This window comes from Pongo pygmaeus, chromosome 16 (assembly GCF_028885625.2).
Source record: "Pongo pygmaeus isolate AG05252 chromosome 16, NHGRI_mPonPyg2-v2.0_pri, whole genome shotgun sequence".
Lineage (NCBI taxonomy): Eukaryota > Metazoa > Chordata > Mammalia > Primates > Hominidae > Pongo > Pongo pygmaeus.
In genome coordinates, this window is record NC_072389.2 from 46,417,598 (window position 1) to 46,439,312 (window position 21,715).

Sequence of the window (21,715 nt, forward strand, 5' to 3'; positions counted from 1 at the left end):
GGAGTTCGAGACCAGCCTGATCAACATGGAGAAACCCCGTCTCTACTAAAAATACAAAATTAGCTGGGCATGGTGGCACATGCCTGTAATCGCAGCTACTATGGAGGCAGAGGCAGGATAATTGCTTGAACCCAGGAGGCGGAGGTTGTAGTGAGCCGAGATCACGCCATTGCACTGCACCCTGGGCAACAAGAGCGAAACTCTGTCTCAAAAAAAAAAAGAAAATTCAGAGCCTCTATATTCACCTGATGGGCTGTACTTGAGGTCATTCAGCAGAGAGGTAGTTGGTGCTTCAGGGGCAGGAGAAGCAGGCTCACATACATTTAGGTCTTCAACTTTCATTTTCTCCATCCGGGTTCTTTCTGCATGTAGACTATCCTTACAAGAAACAACATTTGGGTGAACTTGTTCTTTGTTGTTGACACCAAAAACAGATTTTGCCACACATTAACGTTAAGGACAGTGGTCCTTCATTAACTAGAGGACCCATTCATCCACTGCTTACATTGACTTGAGGGCGCTATCTAACAATGGAAGAAAACACGTATATATTTCTTCTCATTTCTATTTCCTTATGCCAAGGAATTAAGCAGCTGGTGAATTACAGTTAAGGCTTTCTACCCTAATGTGCACATTTGGGAAACATCATAATTAAGAAAATTATTCCATCTTACCTAACAGAAGATGTTTTTGCTCTCATTGAGCCTTGTTCCACTTCATCTAGTAGTTCCACTGTAAAATAACCAAATGGCTTCCAACAGAGTTTCCAATCAGAAATCAATTAACTACTCCACTACCCACACACCCCTAGTTTAACCATGTACTGCAAACAACAATTGGAAATGACATGTTAGTCCATAGAGGCTTTTACTGGCCAGCAATAAATACAACAGAAGAGACCATCTAAAGTACCAAAGACTCTCAATATTCTATCACTACAAAGCTTCTTGGTTATTTAGAAGGATTAGGAACCTTTCTATACATCCCCTTCACCCTTTTTGTTCTAGGGTACCTTTGTGGTCATTCAAGTTAGTTCTAGAGATTTCTTTCCCACTCATCCCCATCCTAATGCACCTTCCCTCACATGGTGCTATTTGAGGGTTTTCCTTTTTTTTTTTTTTTTTTGAGATGAAGTCTCGCACTGTCGCCTAGGCTGGAGTGCAGGGGTGCGATCACAGCTCACTGCAACCTCCGCCTCCCAGGTTCAAGCGATACTCCTGCCTCAGCCTCCCAAGTCCCATGCCTGGGACTACAGGCATGCACCACCACACACAGCTAACTTTTGTATTTTTAGTAGAGACGGGGTTTCACCATTGTGGCCAGGATGGTCTCGATCTCTTGACTTCTTGAGCCACTCGCCTCAGCCTCCCTAAGTGCTGGGATTACAGGCATGAGCCACCACATCTGGCCTCGTTTAGGTACTTTTCAAGCAAAAAGCCTCTATGTTTCAAAAGTCTCTTTTCTCTGTACTATCTACAAGTATTGAATCTGGAGCAGAGAAAAGGTAAAATTGACTGAAAAATGCTGATTGGCCAATATTATCCTTCATCTTGACAATTCTTATCCAAGGTACTTTTGGGGAAGACTCCTCCATGGTTGATTGGGCCAAAGGACAAAGAAAGAAATGACTATCCTTTGAGCTTAAAAATTATGAACAAAGCCTATAATCCTAGCACTCTGGGAAGCTGAGGCAGGCAGATCACCTGAGGTCAGGAGTTTGAGACCAGCCCGGCCAACACAGCGAAACCCTGTGTCTCTACTAAAAAAATACAAAAATTGGGCTGGGTGCAGTGGCTCACGCCTGTAATCCCAGCACTTTGGGAGGCCAAGGAGGGCGAATCATTTGAGGTCAGAAGTTTGAGACTAACCTAGCCAACATGGTGAAAACCCGTTTCCACTAAAAATACAAAAAAAAATAGCTGGGTGTGGTGGCACACGCCTGTAATCCTAGCTCCTGGGGAGGATGAGGCAGGAGAATTGCTTGAAACCCAGAGGCAAAGGTTGCAGTGAGACAAGATCGTACCAGTGCACTCCAGCCTTAGTGACAGAGTGAGAATCCGTCTCAAAAAAAAAAAAAAGTATGAACGAAGGCCAAATCCTGGAGAAGAATTTAGGAGGCGATGAATTCCATGTGTACAGATTACAAAGCCAGTCAGCCATCAGCCTCCTGAGTTGGGGAGATGATAGCAGTGATTCCTTCACTTCTCTCTACAAACCCATTCACAGCCTAGCTTTGCTCCAATCCAGAGCTCTGTTTCACTTCAAAGGCTGATAGTGAAAACACAATTAAGAACTCCAACTACCACCACTAACCCTGCCATTATAAAAGAATATTCAAGAAACAGAATGTTCATGACAGCATACTCAATGAGAAAGAAATACGTAGCTGTCCAGACTTGTATTCCGTGAAGTGGCTCTGGATTGGCAGCCATTAATTTGGTGAGATTTTCATTTTCCTCCTAAATGTTTGTTTTCTCACAAAGCAAAGCAATCTTTCAAGCAGTAGTAAACTCTCATTTACAGGAGTCCTTTCCTTTCTTCAGATCTGCCCGAGTGAGAGATGCACAGTCCTAAGAGGTCCCAGAGCTCATTCCTCCACCCCTTCTATCCAGCTCCTGATCTGTACTCCTCCTTAAAGGGCAGAAGCAGAAAGCTCCTGAGTCCTTGAAAGCAAGAAATGTTCTTGCTTTCTCTTATCCTACTTGACATGTATGAAGCACACTGATGAGCTTCTACAGCTACTCTTTCAGGCAATCAATTGTTCTTACTCTTGTTAAATGGTTTGTGCTAGCAGAAATAAAGAATAAGGCTGCTTCCTGCCATTCCAAAATCCGAAAAGCTCTGAAAACCAAAATTTTGTTGTAACTCTTGGTGGCAAAACTTGACCAGATATGCTATTTATAGTCCGATTTTATTCCACTTAGTATGACTGTCCACCCATTTCTCTGGAGAAATGTGTTGTATTATAGAGTACTGCCCAGACTTTCTGGAGGTGTTATGTAATATGAACAGTATATATCCGTTACATTTTCCAAAATTCCAGAACAATTCTTGATTCTGAGACATTTGGCCCCAAGGTTTTGGATGAGGAATTGTGAATGGACTGTGAATTTTAAGTAGCTTGCTTAGCAAAACAATCCCTTCCTGTTCACATTCCTAAATGCCTGCTTGTCTAAGTCCGTAGTGATAAGCACCAGCAGACCTGACATTATAAAACCAAAATGATTATAATTCTATAAGACTATTTTGCTAATAGAGTACCCACAGAAACAGTAAGAAGGATCAATTCTCAAATACCAACTTTAAGAATCCATAAGCGCAACATTAAGGCAATACAATTTCAAATATTGGAATGAAATCTCAGTACTAGCATTTTCAAGGAACATGGGGGTCTCACCATTCACAATCTCATGCCCAAAAAACAACTTCACTCCTGGGACACTTCGACCTGTCTCCACATTCTTCACTGTTACAAAAAACAATTCATTCAGTTAATTAAAATATTTTCCTAAAACCCTAAGAAAATATGATGCCTCTCAAAATTTCCCAAGTCTGTTGTATTTAAAAAAAAAAAAATCTCCAAAAAAATCTCCAAATCTTCCCCCAAGGAATGAAGAGTCAATAATAAATGACAAAGCTATGACCTTTAAACAAGTAGTATGAAAAAAAACAAGGGAAACCCCATTAAGGTCCAGGAGAAACTAAAAAGGATAGTACACTGAATTTAAAATTTTCCTGAGAATATTCTAAGGCCTTTGGGGTTAAGAACTGTCTATTTAAATTATATTTCTATTTATTTTTACTCCACTTAACTCCAGAAAAAAAATTTAAGGCAGCCTGCAACTTCTTTTTTTTTTTTTTTTGAGATGGAATCTCGTTCTGTCACGCAGGCTGCAGTGCAGTAGCACGATCTCGGCTCACTGCAACTTCCGCTTTCCGGGTTCAAGCGATTCTCCTGCCTCAGCCTCCCGAGTAGCTCGGACTACAGGCACAAGCTACCACGTTTTATATTTTAGTACAGACGGGGTTTCACCGTGTTAGCCAGGATGGGCTTGATCTCCTGACCTCGTGATCCGCTTGCCTCGGCCTCCCAAAGTGCTGGGATTACAGGTGTGAGCCACCACACCCGGCCAAGGCAGCCCGCAACTTCTAGTGTCCATACCCTGCTTCATGTCATGCTACACACTCAAAAGTACTATCAAGGACAACGATCCAAATCCTGGCTCTCCTATGAGGAGATAAGGGAGTCAGAAGAAGGTTAGATGTCATGTCCACAATGTGCTGTTGTTTTCCTAGATGGAAGTGTTCATAGCAGCTGTCTTTTTCCACACCTCTCAGCAATTCAAATAATTGAGTTCCACCCTCACTATTCCACTGAATATATTCCTACCAGGGTCAAAGATCACCAACTACTTATTTGTCAAATCCAAAAAAATGTTTTGCAACCTTATCTTCCTTGACTTTCCTGCAACCTTTGACAATACTGTTCTCTCATTTCTTTTTAACTCCTGGCCTCAAGTGATCCTCCCACCTCAGCCTCCCAAAGTACTGGGATTACAGGTGTGAGCCACCATGCCCAGCCTTCTCCTCTTTCTTCTTTAGTTATAGGACATCATGTTTAGTTCTTTTCACTAATTACCTAGAGCTACCATATTGAGCACCCACTCTGAGTCAGGCATCATGCTATTTCCCTATACTCAATTTTCCAGTAACATAATAAGAATTTCATTATCTCAATTATGGAGGACTCTGAGGCTCAGAAAGTTTGAATAACTAGCTCAAGTTTCCACTGCTAGCAAAAAACAATCAGGATTTAAATTCAGGCCTCAGTGATTTTAATATGCTTTTTAATTTTTTAAATTGAGATAGGGTCTTACTCTTGCACAGGCTAGAGTGCAGTGGCACAATCCTAGCTCACTGCAGCCTTGAACACCTGGGTTTAAGCAATCCTCCTGCCTTAGCCTTCCAAGTAGTTGGGACTGCAGGCTTGTGCCAGCATGCCTGGCTATTTTTCTTTTTTTTTGGTAGAGACTGGGTCTCACTATGTTGCCCAGGCTGGTCTCGAACTCCCGGGCTCAAGCCATCCTTCCACTTCAGCCTCCCAAAAGTCATGGGATTACAGGTGTGAGCCACCCTGCCTGGCAATACATTTTCTTATAACCGCTGTTACAGTGGCCCCCTGATTTGCTCCTTCCAGTCTCCCTAGCTGTCTCTACACTTCTGCTTGCCCCTTATACATTGATGGTCCCCAGCATTTTGTCCCTCATCCTTTTTCCTTCTCTTTGAATGGTCATACCCACTTCTTAGTTGTCCTGACATTCATTTTTTCTCCAGCATGGACTATTCTTCTCAGCTCCACTCATATTTTCAACTAAGAACAGACTTACTAAATAATTTTCAGGCCAGGTGCGGTGGTTCACGCCTGTAATCCCAGCACTTTGGGAGGCTGAGGCGGGTGGATCACGAGGTCAGGAGTTCAAGACCAGCCTGGCCAAGAGCATGAAACCCTGTCTCTACTAAAACATCAAAAATTAGCCAGGCGTGGTGGCAGGTGCCTGTAATCCCAACTACCTGGGAGGCTGAGGTAGGAGAACCGCTTGAACCCAGGCATCAGAGGTTCCAGTGAGCCAAGATCACGCCACTACATTCCAGACTGGGCAACAGAGTGAGACTCCATCTCAAAAAAAAAAACAAAAAAAGAATTTTCAAACGGGGTCAGGCGCGGTGGCTCAGGCCTGTAATCCCAGCATTTTGGAAGGCCGAGGCAGGCAGATCACCTGAGGTCAGGAGTTCAAGACCAGCCTGGCCAACATGGCGAAACCCCATCTCTACTAAAAAATACAAAAATTAGCTGGGTGCGGTGGCATGCACCTGTAATCCCAGCTGTTCAGAGGCCAAGGCTGGAGAATCACTTCAACCTGGGAGGCGGAGGTTGCAGTGAGTCGAGATCCCTCCCAAAGTGCTGGGATTATAGGCCTGAGCCACAGCGCCCAGCCCCTTTCCCATTGTTAACTCCTACTCTCCTACTCAACCAGATGGAGTTCCATCACCAATTCCTCCTTTAGGAGATCACTCCACTTTCCTAATTCAAGCATTTCTAGGTACGAATTAGCTGAATCTTTTGTGTTTTTATAGCATCCTTTGCATCTTTCTATCAGAGAGGATCTCACACTCCATTATACCTGTCTACCTATTTGTCTATTTATTATAGTAAGTTTTTATTTAAATTTTTTTTTTTTTTCTGGACGCGGTGGCTCATGCCTATAATCTCAGCACTTCGGGAGGCTGAGGTGGGACGATCACAAGGTCAAGAGATTGAGACCATCCTGGCCAACATGGTGAAACCCTGTCTCTATTAAAAATACAAAAATTAGCTGGGCGTGGTGGCACACCCCTGTAGTCCCAGCTACTCGGGAGGCTGAGGCAGGAGAATTGCTTGAATTCGGGAGGCAGAGGTTCCAGTGAGCCAAGATTGAGCCACTGCACTCCAGCCTGGCGACAGACTGAGACTCTGTCTCAAAAAAAAAAAAAAAAAAAAAAAAAAAAATTTTTTTAGAGATGGGGTCTTGTGCTGTTGCCCAGGCTGGAGTGCAGGAGCATGATCATAGCTCACTGCAGCCTCCAACTCCTGGGCTTAAGTGATCCACCCACTTCAGCCTCCAAATAGCTGAGACTACAGGTGTGAGCCACCACAACCGGCTAATTAAAAAAAATTGTTTTTTAGGCTGGATGTGGTGGCTCACACTTCTAATCCCAGCACTTTGGAGGCTGAGTGGGAGAACTGCTTGAGCCCAGGAGTTCAAGACCAGCCTGAGCAACACAGGGAGACCCCATCTCTACAAAATATTTAAAATATTAGCTGGTCTTGGTGGCACATGCCTGTAGTCCCAGCTATTTGGGAGGCTGAAGCAGGAAAATCACTTGTGCCCAGGAGGTCAAGGTTGCAATGAGCCATGATAGTGCCACTGCACTCCAGGCTGAATGACAGAGCAAGACTCTGTGTCAAAAAAATTTTTTTGTTGGGGGCTGGGTGTGGTGGCTCATGCCTATAATCCCAGCACTTTGGGAGGCTGAGGTGGGAGGATCACTTGAGCCCAGGAGCTGGAGACAAGCCTAGGCAACATAGTGAGACCCCATCTCAATTTAAAAAAATAAGAAAAAATAGGCCTGGCACGTTGGCTCATGTCTGTGATCCCAGCACTTTGGGAGGCTGAGGCAGGCGGATCATGAGGTCAGGAGTTCAAGACCACCCTGGCTAACATAGTGAAACCCCGTCTCTACTAAAAATCCAAAAAAAAAAAAAAAAAATCAGCCGGGCGTGGTGGCGGGCACCTGTAGTCCCAGCTACTTGGGAGTCTGAGGCAGGAGAATGGCTTGAATCCGGGAGGCGAAGGTTGCAGTGAGCCAAGATTGCGCCACTGCACTCCAGCCTGGGTAACACAGCAAGACTCTGTTTCAAAAAAAAAGAAAAAAGAAATTAATTAAAAATAATTTTTCTACAGATGTGGTTTTGCTATGCTGTCTCGGCTGGCCTTAAACTCCTGGCCTCAAGCAATTCTGCCTTACCCTCCCAGGTGGCTGGGACTATAGGCTAGACTAAATTCTCACTGCAACCTCCGCCTCCCAGGTTCAAGCCATTCTCCTGCCTCAGTCTCCCAAATAGCTGGGATTACAGGTGCCCGCCACTATGCCTGGCTAATTTTGTATTTTTAGTAGAGACAGGGTTTACCATGTTGGCCAGGCTGGTTTCAAAGTCCTGACCTCAGGTGATCCACCAGCCTCAGCCTCCTAAAATGCTGGGATTACAGGCGTGAGCCACTGCGCCCAGTCCCTAGACTAAGTTTTTTGAGAACAGGGTCCACCTTATTTCTGTGTGTGTCCCTGGTACCAAGCACAGTTCCTGAGATATAAAACAATCAATACATGATTACTAAATGAATTAATTTTGCAGAAACCTGTTACAATCCCATCCTAGCCCATAAAAGTCTGTTTTAACTCAAAATTTGGCTTAATAACATTAATCTCTCAAATGCCATTTATACATGTTTCTATGATGAACCCGAAACTTATCATGCCAGGAAACTCTATATATTGAAGCTTCCAGATTGGCAGATATGGAGGTACTGGCAGGGTAGCACAACCGAAGACGACATGGAAATTCCGTGTCCCTTCCCCCATAAAAAAAAAAGAAACATTAAATCAGAAAAAAATATTAACACGAAGCTATTTCATTGGATGCAGCTGCAAGTTGTAAGATTTAAGGTTGTCCTGGCTGGGCATGGCAGCTCACACCTATAAACCTAGCATTTTGGGAGGCCAAGGAGGATCACTTAAGCCCTGGAGTTTAAGACCAGCCTGGGCAACACAGGGAGACCCCATTTCTACAAAAAATAAAGATTAAAAAAACTAGCCAGGTGAGGTGTTGCAAAAGTGTAGTCCCAGCTACTCAGGAGGCTGAGATAGGAGGATCACTTGACCCTGGGAAGTTAAGGCTGCAGCGAGCCGTGATCACACCATACCATTGCAATCCAGCCTGGATAACACAGCATGACTTTGTCTGAAAAAAAAAAAAAAAAGATAGCCCTATGTTTCTTTTGCATTTGCCTGTTCTTGAGCTTTATCCTTTACGATAAATGGAATTGAAGCTGAGAGTTGTAGAGGCTACCTGGTGACTATGAGGATAACAGATGATCACTGACATGGCAGAGCAGGAGCAAAAGGCACCTGGTTCCTGCCGGTGTCTTTCAGCCATTGCACTATTCTTCAGCTGCCTACCTCTTTACTTTTTGTATGAAAAAACTTAACCCCTTACTGTATGAACTCATCTGCTGAAGTCAAAAACAATTCTAACTAATGTGGTGGTTATTTTTAATTTCAAAATGCATATGGAAAGAAATTAAAGGGCCAGGCATGGTGGCTCAAGCCTGTAATCCTAGCACTTTGGGAGGCCAAGATGGGCAGATCAACTGAAGTCAGGACTTTGAGACCGGCCTGGCCAACACAGTGAAACTCTGTCACTACTAAAAATACAAAAATTAGCCAGACTTGGTGATGGGTGCCTGTAACCCCAGCTACTTAGGAGGCTGAGGCAGGAGAATCGCTTGAACCTGGGAGGCAGAGGTTGCAGTGAGCCAAGATCGCGCCACTGCACTCTAGCCTGGGCAACAGGAGCGAGACTCGTTTTCAGAAAACAAACAAAAAAAAAAAGGCCAGAAGCGGTGGCTTATGCCTATAATCCCAGCACTTTGGGGGACCGAGGCAGGTGGATCACCTGAGGTCAGGAGTTAGAGACCAGCCTGGCCAACAGGCTGTATTTTTGTATTTCTTGTACTAAAAATACAAAAATTAGCTAGGCATGGTGGTGTGTGCCTGTATTTCCAGCCACTCGGGAGGCTGAGGCAGGAGAATCACTTGAACCTGGGAGGCGGAGGTTGCGGTGAGCTATCACGCCACTGCACTCCAGCCTGGAGGATGGAGCAAGACAACATCTCAAAAACAAAACAAAACAAAACAAAACTTTTTACATTGAAAATTCCTGCTATCATGTCAAAAGTAGGGACAAACCAGGCGCAGCATGGTGGCTCACGCCTGTAATCCCAGCACTTTGGGAGGCCAAGGCAGGCGGATCACAACGTCAGGAGATCAAGACTATCCTGGCTAACACAGTGAAACCCCATCTCTACTAAAAATACAAAAAATTAGCCGGGCGTGGTGGCGGGCACATTTAGTCCCAGCTACTTGGGAGGCTGAGGCAGGAGAATGGTGTGAACCTGGGAAGTGGAGCTTGCAGTGAGCCATGATCACGCCACTGCACTCCAGACTGGGCGACAGAGCGAGACTCCGTCTCAAAAAAAAAAGTCGGGACAAACCAGCATATTCAGTCACATTGCTCTGTTTGGGAAAACAATATTCTAACCTTCCTCTCACACTTTCCCTAAAATAGGAATAATGCCACCCTCTCAATCACTAATGGAGCCCACTGAAAGTCAATCACTAATCTCTTAAAAGGCAGAACATTATGAGAAATAGAACAAGACCTTTCTTCAGGACAACAATCTTATTAGGGTCAACATGCTGAAGCACACCCTCGAAGACGCCACAGACCAATGTGAGTTTCACTCTCTTCCACAAAATCTGGCTGAGGAAATGGTAGTCACTGCTGGGGTCCATGCTAATTGATTCCAAAAGCCGTCTTCAAATAATCTTCTTTAAGCATCCAAACACTTGAAAATTAATAAATAGATCTATGAATTTTAAAAGATTTTTTGGGAGTAAAGTTATTTTCCCTTTCCCCATATCTGTAATGGACAAGAATAAAATCTGAATAATTCAGTTTTGTTCATCTTTTTGGAATGATGAGAAAAAGATCATTGCAAGCACCAACTCTCATACATAGGAAACTGAAAACCATAAGAAATTGGGCAAGTTAGGCTTGGCTTCTTTGTTTATAAAATGGCATGATATCATCTTTCCTTCTTTAGCTAAATGGAAGAAGCAGAACATTTAGAGCCTTTTTAATGGCACATTTATACATCATTATAACAAAAAAATGAAAAGAGCAAATGAAAAAAAATTGACATACATAGAAATACTTGCCAATACATGTTGCAATAAATTGTTTAGGGCAGCATAACTACCCGAGCTCCTATTTTTTATAACTCTGGTTGAGAATTTAAGGGCATGGTAATTTTTACCAAAACTGAAGCTGATGGTTTTAAGTAAAGCAACGAAATTTACCCTTTATTTAGGAATTAAAGGAAATCAAGGCAAGCAGGACAATAGTGGTACACTGGGAAAAGAACTTTTCTTTCAACTTGTGTTTAATGAATCTAATTTTAGAGACTGTTTCCCATAACTTGGGTCTATGCTATCCTATTAATTTTTATGTCTAGGTACTTGAAATGTTCCATTTCTTTGTGTTTTTTTGTTTTCTGTCCTATGACAGTTCTATGCTAAAGGTATTTTAAAATAAAAGCCAAATTGGCCAGGTGCGGTGGCTTATGCCTGTAATCCCACCACTTTGGGAGGCTGAGGCAGGCGGATCATCCGAGGTCAGGAGTTCGAGACCAGCCTGACCAACATGAAGAAACCCCGTCTTTACTAAAAATACAAAATTAGCCGGGCGTGGTGGCGCATGCCTGTAATCCCAGCTATTCAGGAAGGCTGAGGCAGAAGAATCACTTGAACCCGAGAGGCAGAGGTTGCAGTGAGCCGAGATTTAGATCGCGCCACTGTACTCCAGCCTGGATGACAGAGCAACACTCTGTCTCAAAAAAAAAAAAAAAAAAAAAAAGAATTACAACCATATAGAAATGTACAAAGTAAAGAAAAAATGTACTAAGAAATATTATTCATAGTGGGTACTCACCACTGGGTGCAGTGGCTCATGCCAGTAATCCTAGCACTTTGGGAGGCCAAGACGGGCAGATCACCTGAGGTCAGGAGTTCAAGACCAGCCTGACCAACATGATGAAACCCTGTCTCTACTAAAAACACAAAAATTAGCCAGCTGTAGTGACACACGCCTGTAATCCTAGCTACTCAGGAGGCTGAGGCAGGAGAATCGCTTGAACCCAGGAGCTGGAGGTTGCAGTGAGCCAAGATCACACCATTGCACTCCAGCCTGGGAGACAAGAGTGAAACTCTGTCTCAAAAAACAAAACAAAAGAAGCAGGTACTCTTACATTCTTTACCATAATACAGTAATTTTTTAAAAGTTATTTTATAACTATTCTGTTATTTAGATGTCCTTGTATTTAGAAACTTAGATAAATATTCTTCTATAGTTTTTTAAATTTAAAAGCTGCATACTTTTGCCACACTAGGAAAATTCAACCAATGAATTTTGCAATTTAACCATAAAAACACTGATGAAATAACTAAAGCCTAAGTCAACTAGGAAGAAGGTGAGATGTTACATACAATTTTCAGTCAAATAAATAACCTATATTTTTACATTTTAAGGTCTATCAAGTGCTTACACAAATATTACTTGATACAACAACCGTAACCTAATTTACAAATGAAGAAACTGAAGTTTAGAAGGTTAAGACACCTGCCCAAAGTCACATAGCTAGAAGGTAATGCAATCTGAACTAAGACCAGGCCTCTAGGGTAGGATGTTTGCAGTTTAGTGCAAGACCAAGTGTTATGCATCCAGACAGAACATAAAACAAGTCATCAGAGAGTCTAAAAAAACCCATTCTTTAAGTTAATCCAACAAGCAAAAGGAGAATTTTTAAAGAAAAATACATAAAACTGGAAAAGAAACAGCCCTTAATAGAGGCAAACATTATTTTAATTTTATTTTTGAGATGCAGTCTCACTCTGTCACCAGGCTGGAGTGCAGTAGCGCTATCTTGGCTCACTGCAACCTCCGCCTCCCAGGTTCAAGCAATTTATACTTTTAAAAGATACCCAAGAAAGAAAAGCTTGTGAAACGCCTGGAAAACAAGAGAATTAGAGAAACATTAAAGAAAAAAAATATTAAAGTCAGAAAAAAATACTAACATGAAGCAAAGAAAGCTTTGACTGGAGACAGCTGCAAACGGTAAGATTCAAGATTAGGAAGGAAAAAAGTAAGGTCAGCATCAAGAGATGGGCTTCAAGGCTGACTGAGAAAAGGGACATTCATGGGGCTGACGACATTTTCCTATCACACCCATATTCCAACATACAAAGCCGCTCCAGTGATTTAGCTCTTAGACGGGCATATCCAAAATGTTACTGAGTATAAAGGACAACATCACTAGGTTAGACAAGTGTCTGCCAATCATAAAAATAACTCTAAGGCCGGGCATGGTGACTCACACCTGTAATCCCAACACTTTGGGAGGCCGAGGCGGGTGGATCACCTGAGTTCTGGAGTTTGAGACCTGCCTAGCCAATATGGTGAAACCCTGTCTCTACTAAAAATACAAAAATCAGCTGGGCATGGTGGCACGCGCCTGTAATCCCAGCTACTCGGGAGGCTGAGGCATGATAATCCCTTGAACCCGCCTGGAGGTTGCAGTGAGCCGAAACTGCACAGTGATCAGGCCATTGCACTCCAGCCCGGGACTCTGTCGCAAAAAAACAAAACGAGCCAGGTGCGGTGGCTCACGACTGTAATCACAGCACTTTGGGAGGCCGAAGCGGCCGGATCACCTGAGATACGGAGTTCGAGACTAGCCTGACCAACATGGAGAAGCCCTATCTCTACTAAAAATACAAAATTAGCTGGACGTGGTGGCGCATGCCTGTAACCCCAGCTACTCGGGAAGCTGAGGCAGGAGAATCGCTTGAACCCTGGACGCGGAAGTTTCGGTGAGCTGAGATGGCGCCTTTGCACTTCAGCCTGGGCACCAAGAGCAAAAACTCCGTCTCAAACAACAACAACAACAAACAAACAAAACTCTAGTTCTTCAAACTACAACCTCAGCTTGCAGGGAACGTGTGGGGCCTCAGGCTAAGCTGTAAAGCCTTAGGTAACACTTAAAACTAGTAACCTAAGTTGACGTGGGAAAGCTTGCTAAGACAAAAATATCCTGGTACTTAGGTACTAACAGCGGTCAGAATTCGGTTCTTCCATATCTTATACGTGTTCTAACCAAACAGGTGTGAAGGGGTAAGGCAGGTGAAGCAGTAAGAACTGGTTCACCTGAGAGCAGGCACTAATTTAACGGGCGGCTTTTACCTTTTACCTTTTTTTTTTTTTTTTTTGAGACGGAGTCTTGCTCTGTCACCCAGGCTGGAGAGCAATGCCGCGATCTCGGCTCACTGCAACCTCCGCCTCCCGGGTTCAAGCGATTCTCCTGCCTCAGCCTCCCGAGTAGCTGAGATTACAGGCATGCGCCACCACGCCCGGCTAATTTTGTATTTTTAGTAGAGACGGGGGTTTCTCCATATTGGTCAGGCTGGTCTCGAACTCCCGACCTCAGGTGATCTGCCCGCCTCGGCCTCCCAAAGTGCTGGGATTACAGGCGTGAGCCACCGTGCCCGGCCTACCTTTTTAATCAAAACAAACAATACATCATGAGAATAAAATGCAAAATTTCTCATTTTTAAGACAAAATAAGGAACTTCAAATAAATGGCGGACCATAAGCTAGGAATTCACTGTCCTCCATCGTTAGGGCTTTTTCCTTCGAAGCAAGTTTGGGAAATCTGCATCCTAATTTCAGCCAAGTGGTGAATTCCTCGAACTTCAATCTAGAACTAAAAGAAGAGGGGCTGCAACGAAGGAAGAAGTCTCGGGACGCTCCACGCCACCCTGCGGCGGTTATCAAATCACAGGCTGAAAACCTGGAGAAAGGTCCGCGACGCCGCGGACCCACGCCGCAGAGGCGACGCCCGCCCTGCCCAACGTCCAGTCTCGTCTGTTTCCCAAGGAGCCAATCAGCACGCGGCCCCGAGGCCGGCTCCCCAGCGCCCCCTGCGGCCGGGAGGAGGACGGCAGCCAGGAAAGATGAAGAGCGCGTGCAGTCCCCGAGGGGCACAACCTAGGATTCCCCCCACGCGAAGTTTCTCTCCGCAATCCGTGCCACCTATCGAGTAGCATTCCTACTGTACGATTCCTGTGAGAAAAGGTAGGCTACGCTGCCTGCCGCAGGTTAGTTTGTTGTAAAACTGTTGGTCAATGAAGTTGCCCTTTTAATTGCGTCGTTAGCGACCGAGTGGCATCGCCCCTTTAAGGCCGGCGGCAGCTGCGGTTCCGGGGGCGGGGTCCGTCTTCAGCAGGACTTGGGCTGGAGCTGGGCTGATTCATTCGGGGCTGGAACTCGAACGCTGACGTCGGCTCCTGAGCCGGGCGCTGCCTCGCGCCTGATTGGCGGGTCCTCGGGGCCGCCCTCCCCAGCGCACCACCCCTGGGTTCCCTCCCGGGTCCGCAGTGGAAACACTGCCCTCTCCCTTCTTGACCCCTAGCCCTTTCTTCCCTCCCTCCTTCCCTCCTGTCGCCGTCTCTTCTGGCGCCGCTGCTCCCGGAGCAGCTCCCGGCACGGCGATGGGTTCTCGGGCCTCCACGTTACTGCGGGACGAAGAGCTCGAGGAGATCAAGAAGGAGACCGGCTGTGAGTTCGGGTTGGGGGTGGGAACGCCGGGCGCCTCTGGCTGGCCTCACAACCAAGGGCGGCTGTCGCTAAGGTCTGGAGCTCGGGTGCCTGTGAGGTTAGGGGGTCCTGGGCAGCCTCCAGGTTTGGGGACCGAGAGCTAGAAGACCTGTTCTTCCAGCTGCAGCTTCCTGGAGCGGAGCTCTAGCTACTGTGGGGCTGTCCTTCCCTTCAAAATTGGGAGTCTTGATCACTCGTAGAGCGTCGACGCCCCCCTTTTCTGCCCTCTGTCCATCAAAGTCCCCGAACTCCTTTCCTTTCTGTTGCCTCGCACCACCCGTCCCTATGAAGAGGCATCCTGAACAGTAGGTAAAGCCCGAGAAGCAAATTCAGGAACTCGAGATGGATTCTGTAGAAAATCCGTTTCTGGGCAAGGACCTAAAACCTCTGACAACTATGGGAAATTACAAACAAGTTCTTGTCACAAATTGGGAAAACCACCCAGAAAGCAAGACCGTGTAGTAAGGCTTTGGGAGACATGACCAGATGCCTGGAGACCTTTAAACAATCAGGGGTCTGGGATTGTGAGACTTCTTTCAATCTGAACTTTTAGAGAAAAAGTACAGTTACTGTGACCACCAGTTTTTTACTTACACGAAGATACTTGCTGTCCTAATCTCATATATATATTGATTTCTACTATGCTGGTGTACTTTTTTATTCGCTATTGAAATTGGATGTGCTCCAAAAATCTCCGTGTGAATTTGTACTAGGAACTGATTTTTTTTTTTTTTTTTTTGAAACAGAGTCTCCCTCTGTCGCCCAGGCTGGAGTGCAGTGGCGTGATCTCGGCACACTGCAACCTCCGCCTCCCAGGTTCAAGCAATTCTCCTGCCTCAGCCTCCCAAGTAGCTGGGAGTACAGGTGCCTGCCACCACGCCTGACTAATTTTTGTGTTTTTGGTAGAGACGGGGTTTCACTATGTTGGCCCGGCTGGCCTCGAACTCCTGACCTCAAGTGATCCACCCGCCTCGGCCTCCCAAAGTGCTGGGATTACAGGTGTGAGCCACCGTGCCCTGCAGAACTGATTTTTTTTTTTTTTAATAGTCCAGTATCTTCCTCATTAGTTGGAACAAAGGAGCAAAACCACTCGGGATTCTGAAGCTCTGTAAAATACCATCATAACTTTGAATAGTCCTTGATAATGCAATGTATGATACAATTGTATTGATGCATACAATATTTTATCTTTTCCGTAAACCTTTATGATTCTTGTTGAGTTAATGAATGATGTAGCACCTGAGCTCTGTCTCTTCATCATACCTGTCTTTGATAATGACATGACCAGAAACTCACTCAGGGGCCCATATGCAGATAGTACTGAGGAGTGCTATGGGGAACTACAGAATTTTTTAGGTCTGTTTAAGTGCTGTTCTCTGCTTTGTGACAAGTTCAACTTTCTGGAGTTTTCAAGTTGAAAGGGATGTTATCTAGCCCCACCCCTTTCTGGACTGATTTGCTTCTTTCAGCCTCCCCTAAAATATGGCCCTTAAGCCTCTCTGTAAAGACCTTTAATGATGATAACCTCTCCACCTACCAAGGCAATCCTTTTCATGATTTTGAATGACCCAAAGTAGTTAGCTCTTTATAATCTGCAGTACTTGTTTGGCCACTGACTTACTCTGACCCTAGGAGTGGAGATGCAAGCAGTTTGGATTCAGCAAGCATTTTATTACATTTCGTGGCCATAACTTCTGGCCACATTTGTAATTAGAACTACTTTAGGTCTAGGGTGACACCGAATTAAAGTATTTGTGTTAAAGAGTCACATGGAGAAATAAGCAGAATCAAAGAGAAATAAATACAGAGTCCCATAATGAGAAAGTGTAAACCATAGTGAAGATGCAAAAAGCCATTTTGCTTCAGAATGAAGGGAGCAGTAATCCCATTCTGGTTTATATACATTTGACCAAATGGAAATGGCCTGGATGGGATATTTTTACCATGTGGCTTGTGGACAAACAACTAAGTGCTCATGGAAAAGCTGTTTTCCCCATTGCCAAAGAGTGAGTCACTTGTGAGGGAGATTCTCTCCACAACCAGTGCAAATGTACGTATTGAGCCAGAATGCTTAGTGAAACAAGTGCTTACTGAGTTTTTACAGTGTCTGTTCAGTACTGTGCTAGGTACTCAGAGCAGATGGTGACAAAAAACGCCCACAACCTAGTAGGGGAGATAAGCCCAAGAGAGTTATGATTAGCATCATGACATAAGAAAGCTGAGATTGTGTGTCATCTACCTTCAGAAATCAGGGAAGAGAGAGAGTCCTTGTGGGCTGTCCTCATGGAGGACAGGAATTGGGCCTTGATACATGGGTAAAGTAGATTTGGATAGATTAACCTAGGGCATTTTGGGTGACTTCCAGGAGAGATCCCCCCAAGCCTGCTACAAAGTCATTCCTCTGCCCTGGGAACCATCAGTTTATCCGAATAGTGTCCATCATCAGAGTTGTTTTTTCTTTTTCTTTTTCTTTATTTTAGAGACAGGGTCTTTGCTCTGTCTCCCAGGCTGGACTGCAGTGGCTTGAGCATAGCTCACTGCAAGTCTTGAACTCCTGGGCTTAAGCCATCCTCCCGCTTCAGCGTCCCAAGTAGCTAGGACTACAGGCACATACCACCATGCTTAGCTGATTTTTATTTTTATCTTTTGTAGAGATGGAGTCTTGTTATTTTGTCGAGGCTGGTCATGAACTCCTGGCCTCAAGTGATTCTTAGGCCACTTCAGCCTCCCAAAGCGCTGGGATTACAGGTGTGAGCCACTGCGCCTGGCCCAGAGTTGTTTTTTTCAAGGAGTAATTTGGAATGATGCAAAAGATTTTGAAGAATAAAAACGGATATCTGGAGTGGGTAGAGAGGTAGAATTTGTCCCATTTTCATCTGTCTTTTCTTCTATGAAGAATTTGGAAAACTATCTATCAGAAGCACTTTAAGAACAATTATAAGACATTTTACTACTTCCTTTGCCAGTACAAAATGTAACATAATTGAGGAATACTAACTTTATATTCAGTGCAAAAGCTGTGCATTGGAATTTGATGATTATATTTAACCATATTTTTTGTAAATTTAAAGAGATTAGAATTTATACATGACTAGATTAGCTAGTATTTGATATTTAAGGAATAACAGTGTTTGGAAAAGTAATTCTGGATAAGAATTACCTGTGAGCCTCAGTTTCATCATCTGTAAAATTAGAATAATAATAGTGCCTACTTTATAGGATTCTTATGACAATTAAATGAGATGAATTATGTAAACTACTTAGAATAGTGTCTGGTATAATAAACTTCATGTGAGTGTTATTATTTTGAACCATAGTTAACAATCATCTTATTAGGAAAATACCATTTGCATGTACTAGTTATAAAAACTATGTGTAGGGCTATATCATTGGGGAGGTGACAGCATTTTATACTTTTTTTTGTAGTGGACATTCGATTAGGAATTAAGTACAGATGTTTTGCCAATTCTAAGGAAATAAAATTTTTAAAGGAGTTTTTAACAGTTTATGAAACTGTTAAGTTACGATGTTTTAACAGGAATTGTCTAAGAAATGCTTTCTATTGGCATAAGATATTTGCTAAATTATCTTTGTTCCTACTACCTTCTTTCAGACTTCTGCATTTTCATAAAGCTTATTTCAAAAAAAAGGTGTAATTGGGGATAAAGCCACAAATGTCTTAGGAGTTTCTGTAATCATCACCCTTAATTCACTTAATTGTAGCAATAAGCTGGCTGTGAATTACTTAAAACTTTATGAGGCCAGGCGCAGTGGCTCACACCTGTAGTTCCAGCACTTTGGGAGGCCAAGGTGGGCAGATCACTTGAGCCCAGGAGTTCAAGATTAGCCTGGGCAACACAGGGAAACCCCATCTCTACAAAAAAATAAATTTTAAAAAAATTAGCTGGACATGGTGAAGCGTGCCTGCAGTCCCAGCTACTCAGGAGGTTGAGGTGGAAAGATTGCTTAGGCGGGAGGTCAAGGCTGCAGTGAGCCATGTTTGCGCCACTGCACTCTGGCCTGGGAGAAACAGACCCTGTCTCAAAAAAAACAAAAACAAACAACAACAACAAAAACACCTTGATAAACAATTCATGCCATTCAAGTAGTAATGAATGCAGATTATTTTTAGTCTCTACCTTTTGGTATGTGTCATGTGGTACGGGAAGGGTGTTGAACAGGTTTAGGAAGTAAGTTGCACAGGTTGGTAAGGTTTTGTTTGTTTGAAAGAATGTAGTAATGATAGAGTTCTAACAGAGTACAAGCCTGGCAAAGGCATTGCTAGAGAACAATTTCATGGCTAGAATTAAGTAGAAATTCAACTTCAGGTTTCTCGTGCCCCCAAATGTAGGACCCTTCACAGCCCTCACCAGCCTGAAGGTTCTGTCACTTCAGAAAACTGGGCTGTCTTCTGCCTCCTATTGAAATGGAAATGCATGGATAACTAACACCTTTAACTGGTTTTGGGTTAAGTGATTTGTAAAGCTCTGTACTTTTTGAGTTCTAGTGCAAAGTTTTATTCTCATTTGTTGCCATAAAGGGGTAAGAAGAAACTATTTGTCAATTAGAGAGGGCATTATGGGAAAGAGACCCTAAGAACTTTTTTTTTTTTGAGACAGGCTCTCACTCTATTGCCCAGGCTGGAGTGCAGTGGTGCAATCATAGCTCATTGCAGCCTCAAACTCCTGGCCTCAAATGATCCTTCCACCCCAGCCTTTCAAAGTACTGGGATTATAGATGTGAGCCACTGTGCCTGGCAACTACCTGATTTTTAATTTTTATTTATTTATTTTTTTCAGACAGGGTCTTACTCTGTCATCCAGGCTGGAGTGCAATGTCATGATCACGGCTCCCTGCAGCCTCAAGCTCCTGGGCTCAAGCAATCCTCCCAGCTCAGCCTCCTGAGTAGCTGGGACTACAGGCACATGCCACCATGCCTGGCTAATTTTTAAATTTTTTGTAGAGATGGGATTTCACTATGTTGCCCAGGCTGGTCTCGAACTCCTGAGTTCAGGTGGTCCGCTCATCCCGGTCCCCCAAAGTGCTGCGATTACAGAGGTGAGCCACTGGCCAGGAACTTTTTTGCGGGGGCAAGGAGGGGATGGTGGTCCAGAGCATAGGGTAGTTGGAAGTTTATTCATTCAGAAGATAATTGACCCCAGCAGCAGCTGCAAAGATATGAGCTTTATTTTTGTAAATTTCTGGATAAACCATTTGAAAGTTGCAGGTATTAGAACTCTTCACCCCTTCATAATTCTGCATGTATCCCTTAAGTATTGGGATGGTTTTTATGTAACCACAAAACTATTATCACACCTAAGAAAGTTGATAATACTTCTTAATATTATCTTTTTTTTTTTTTTTTTTTTTTTTGAGACAGAGTCTTGCTCTTATTGCCCAGGCTGGAGTGCAGTGACTCGATCTCAGCTCACTGCAACCTCTGCCTCCCGGGTTCAAGCAATTCTCTTGCCTCGGCTTCCCAAGTAGCTGGGATTACAGGTGCCTGCCACCAGGCCCGGCTAATTTTTTTTATTTTTAGTAGAGACAGGGTTTCGCCACGTTGGCCAGGCTGGTCTCGAACTCCTGACCTCAGGTGATCCACCCACTTCAGCCTCCCAAAGTGCTGGGATTACAGGCGTGAGCCACCACATCCGGCCGCTTTTTTTCTTTTTCTTTTTTTTTTAATTGAGATGGAGTTTCACTTTTGTCGCCCAGGCTGGAGTGCAGTGGCGCGATCTCAGCTCACTGCAACCTCTGCCTCCTGGCCTCAAGTGATTCCCCTGCCTCAGCCTCCCAAGTAGCTGGGATTACAGGCATGTGCCACCAAGCCCGGCTAATTGTTTTTATTTTTAGTAGAGACAAGGTTTCGCCACGTTGGCCAGGCTGGTCTCAAACTCCTAACCTCAGATGATCTGCCTGCCTCAGCCTCCCAAAGGGCTAGGATTATAGGCGTGAGCCACCTTAATATTATCTATCACTCACTTCCTATTCAAATTTCTCCAATTATAAGAAGGTAGATTTTGTTTGTAATGTTTTAAAATCTCTCTTAATCCCTAAGAGACTAGTCCAGGGCTTGAAGTCTTCATGTCAGGGGGAATGTTAAGGTGTAGTGTGTTCCAGGAAGCGCAGGCTTCAGCTTTCCTTTTTCTAGAGCTACCTTTAGCTGTACTTGTAATCTTTACGTAGGTTATCAGTCTGTTCTTCTGCATTAAGATTTGGAATAAAGGCAAGGACAAAATAACTTTTTCTTTTCTTTTTTTTTGAGATGGAGTCTCGTTCTGTTGCCAGGCTGGAGTGCAGTGGCGCAATCCCGCCTCCTAGGTTCAAGGGATTCTCCTGCCTCAGCCTCCCGAGTAGCTGGGATTATAGGCGCATGCCACCATGCCCGGCTAATTTTTGTATTTTTAGTAGAGATGTGGTTTCCCCATGTTGGCCAGGATGGTCTTGATCTCTTGACCTCGTAATCCACCCACCTCCCAAAAATGCTGGGATTACAGGCGTGAGCCACCATGCCTGGCCCTCCAAAATAACTTTTTCTTACTCTCTTTTTGCTTTTATTCTTTCCTCTGCCACTTCTGCTTCGCACTTCTCTGAAATGCCTTCCTCCTCTTTGCACAATGCAGTGAT

At 44.1% G+C, this 21,715-nt stretch overlaps 2 protein-coding genes across 5 annotated transcripts in view; one reads left to right on the forward strand and one right to left on the reverse strand.

Annotated features, from left to right (window-relative positions):
* EXD1 (exonuclease 3'-5' domain containing 1) overlaps positions 1–14,412 on the reverse strand; it is a 53,708-nt gene extending 39,296 nt beyond the window's left edge. The window contains exons 1-4 of one of the 4 annotated variants that reach the window (XM_054450305.2): positions 14,080–14,335; positions 3,398–3,466; positions 675–732; positions 246–373 (exon numbers count right to left, since the gene is read on the reverse strand). In XM_054450305.2, coding sequence (XP_054306280.1) covers positions 246–373; positions 675–732; positions 3,398–3,466; positions 14,080–14,107 — 283 coding nt within the window. In that variant the 5' untranslated portion in view covers positions 14,108–14,335. Of the gene's footprint in view, positions 1–245; positions 379–674; positions 733–3,397; positions 3,467–10,037; positions 10,224–14,079 lie in introns of those variants that run through there. The other 3 variants (XM_054450304.2, XM_054450307.2, XM_054450308.2) reach the window with 3 other exon arrangements.
* A 327-nt stretch (positions 14,413–14,739) lies between these two features.
* CHP1 (calcineurin like EF-hand protein 1) overlaps positions 14,740–21,715 on the forward strand; it is a 50,626-nt gene continuing 43,650 nt past the window's right edge. Inside the window, exon 1 of the mRNA XM_054450309.2 lies at positions 14,740–15,049. Within this exon, the coding sequence (XP_054306284.1) occupies positions 14,983–15,049 (67 nt within the window). The 5' untranslated portion in view covers positions 14,740–14,982. The remainder of the gene's footprint in view (positions 15,050–21,715) is intronic.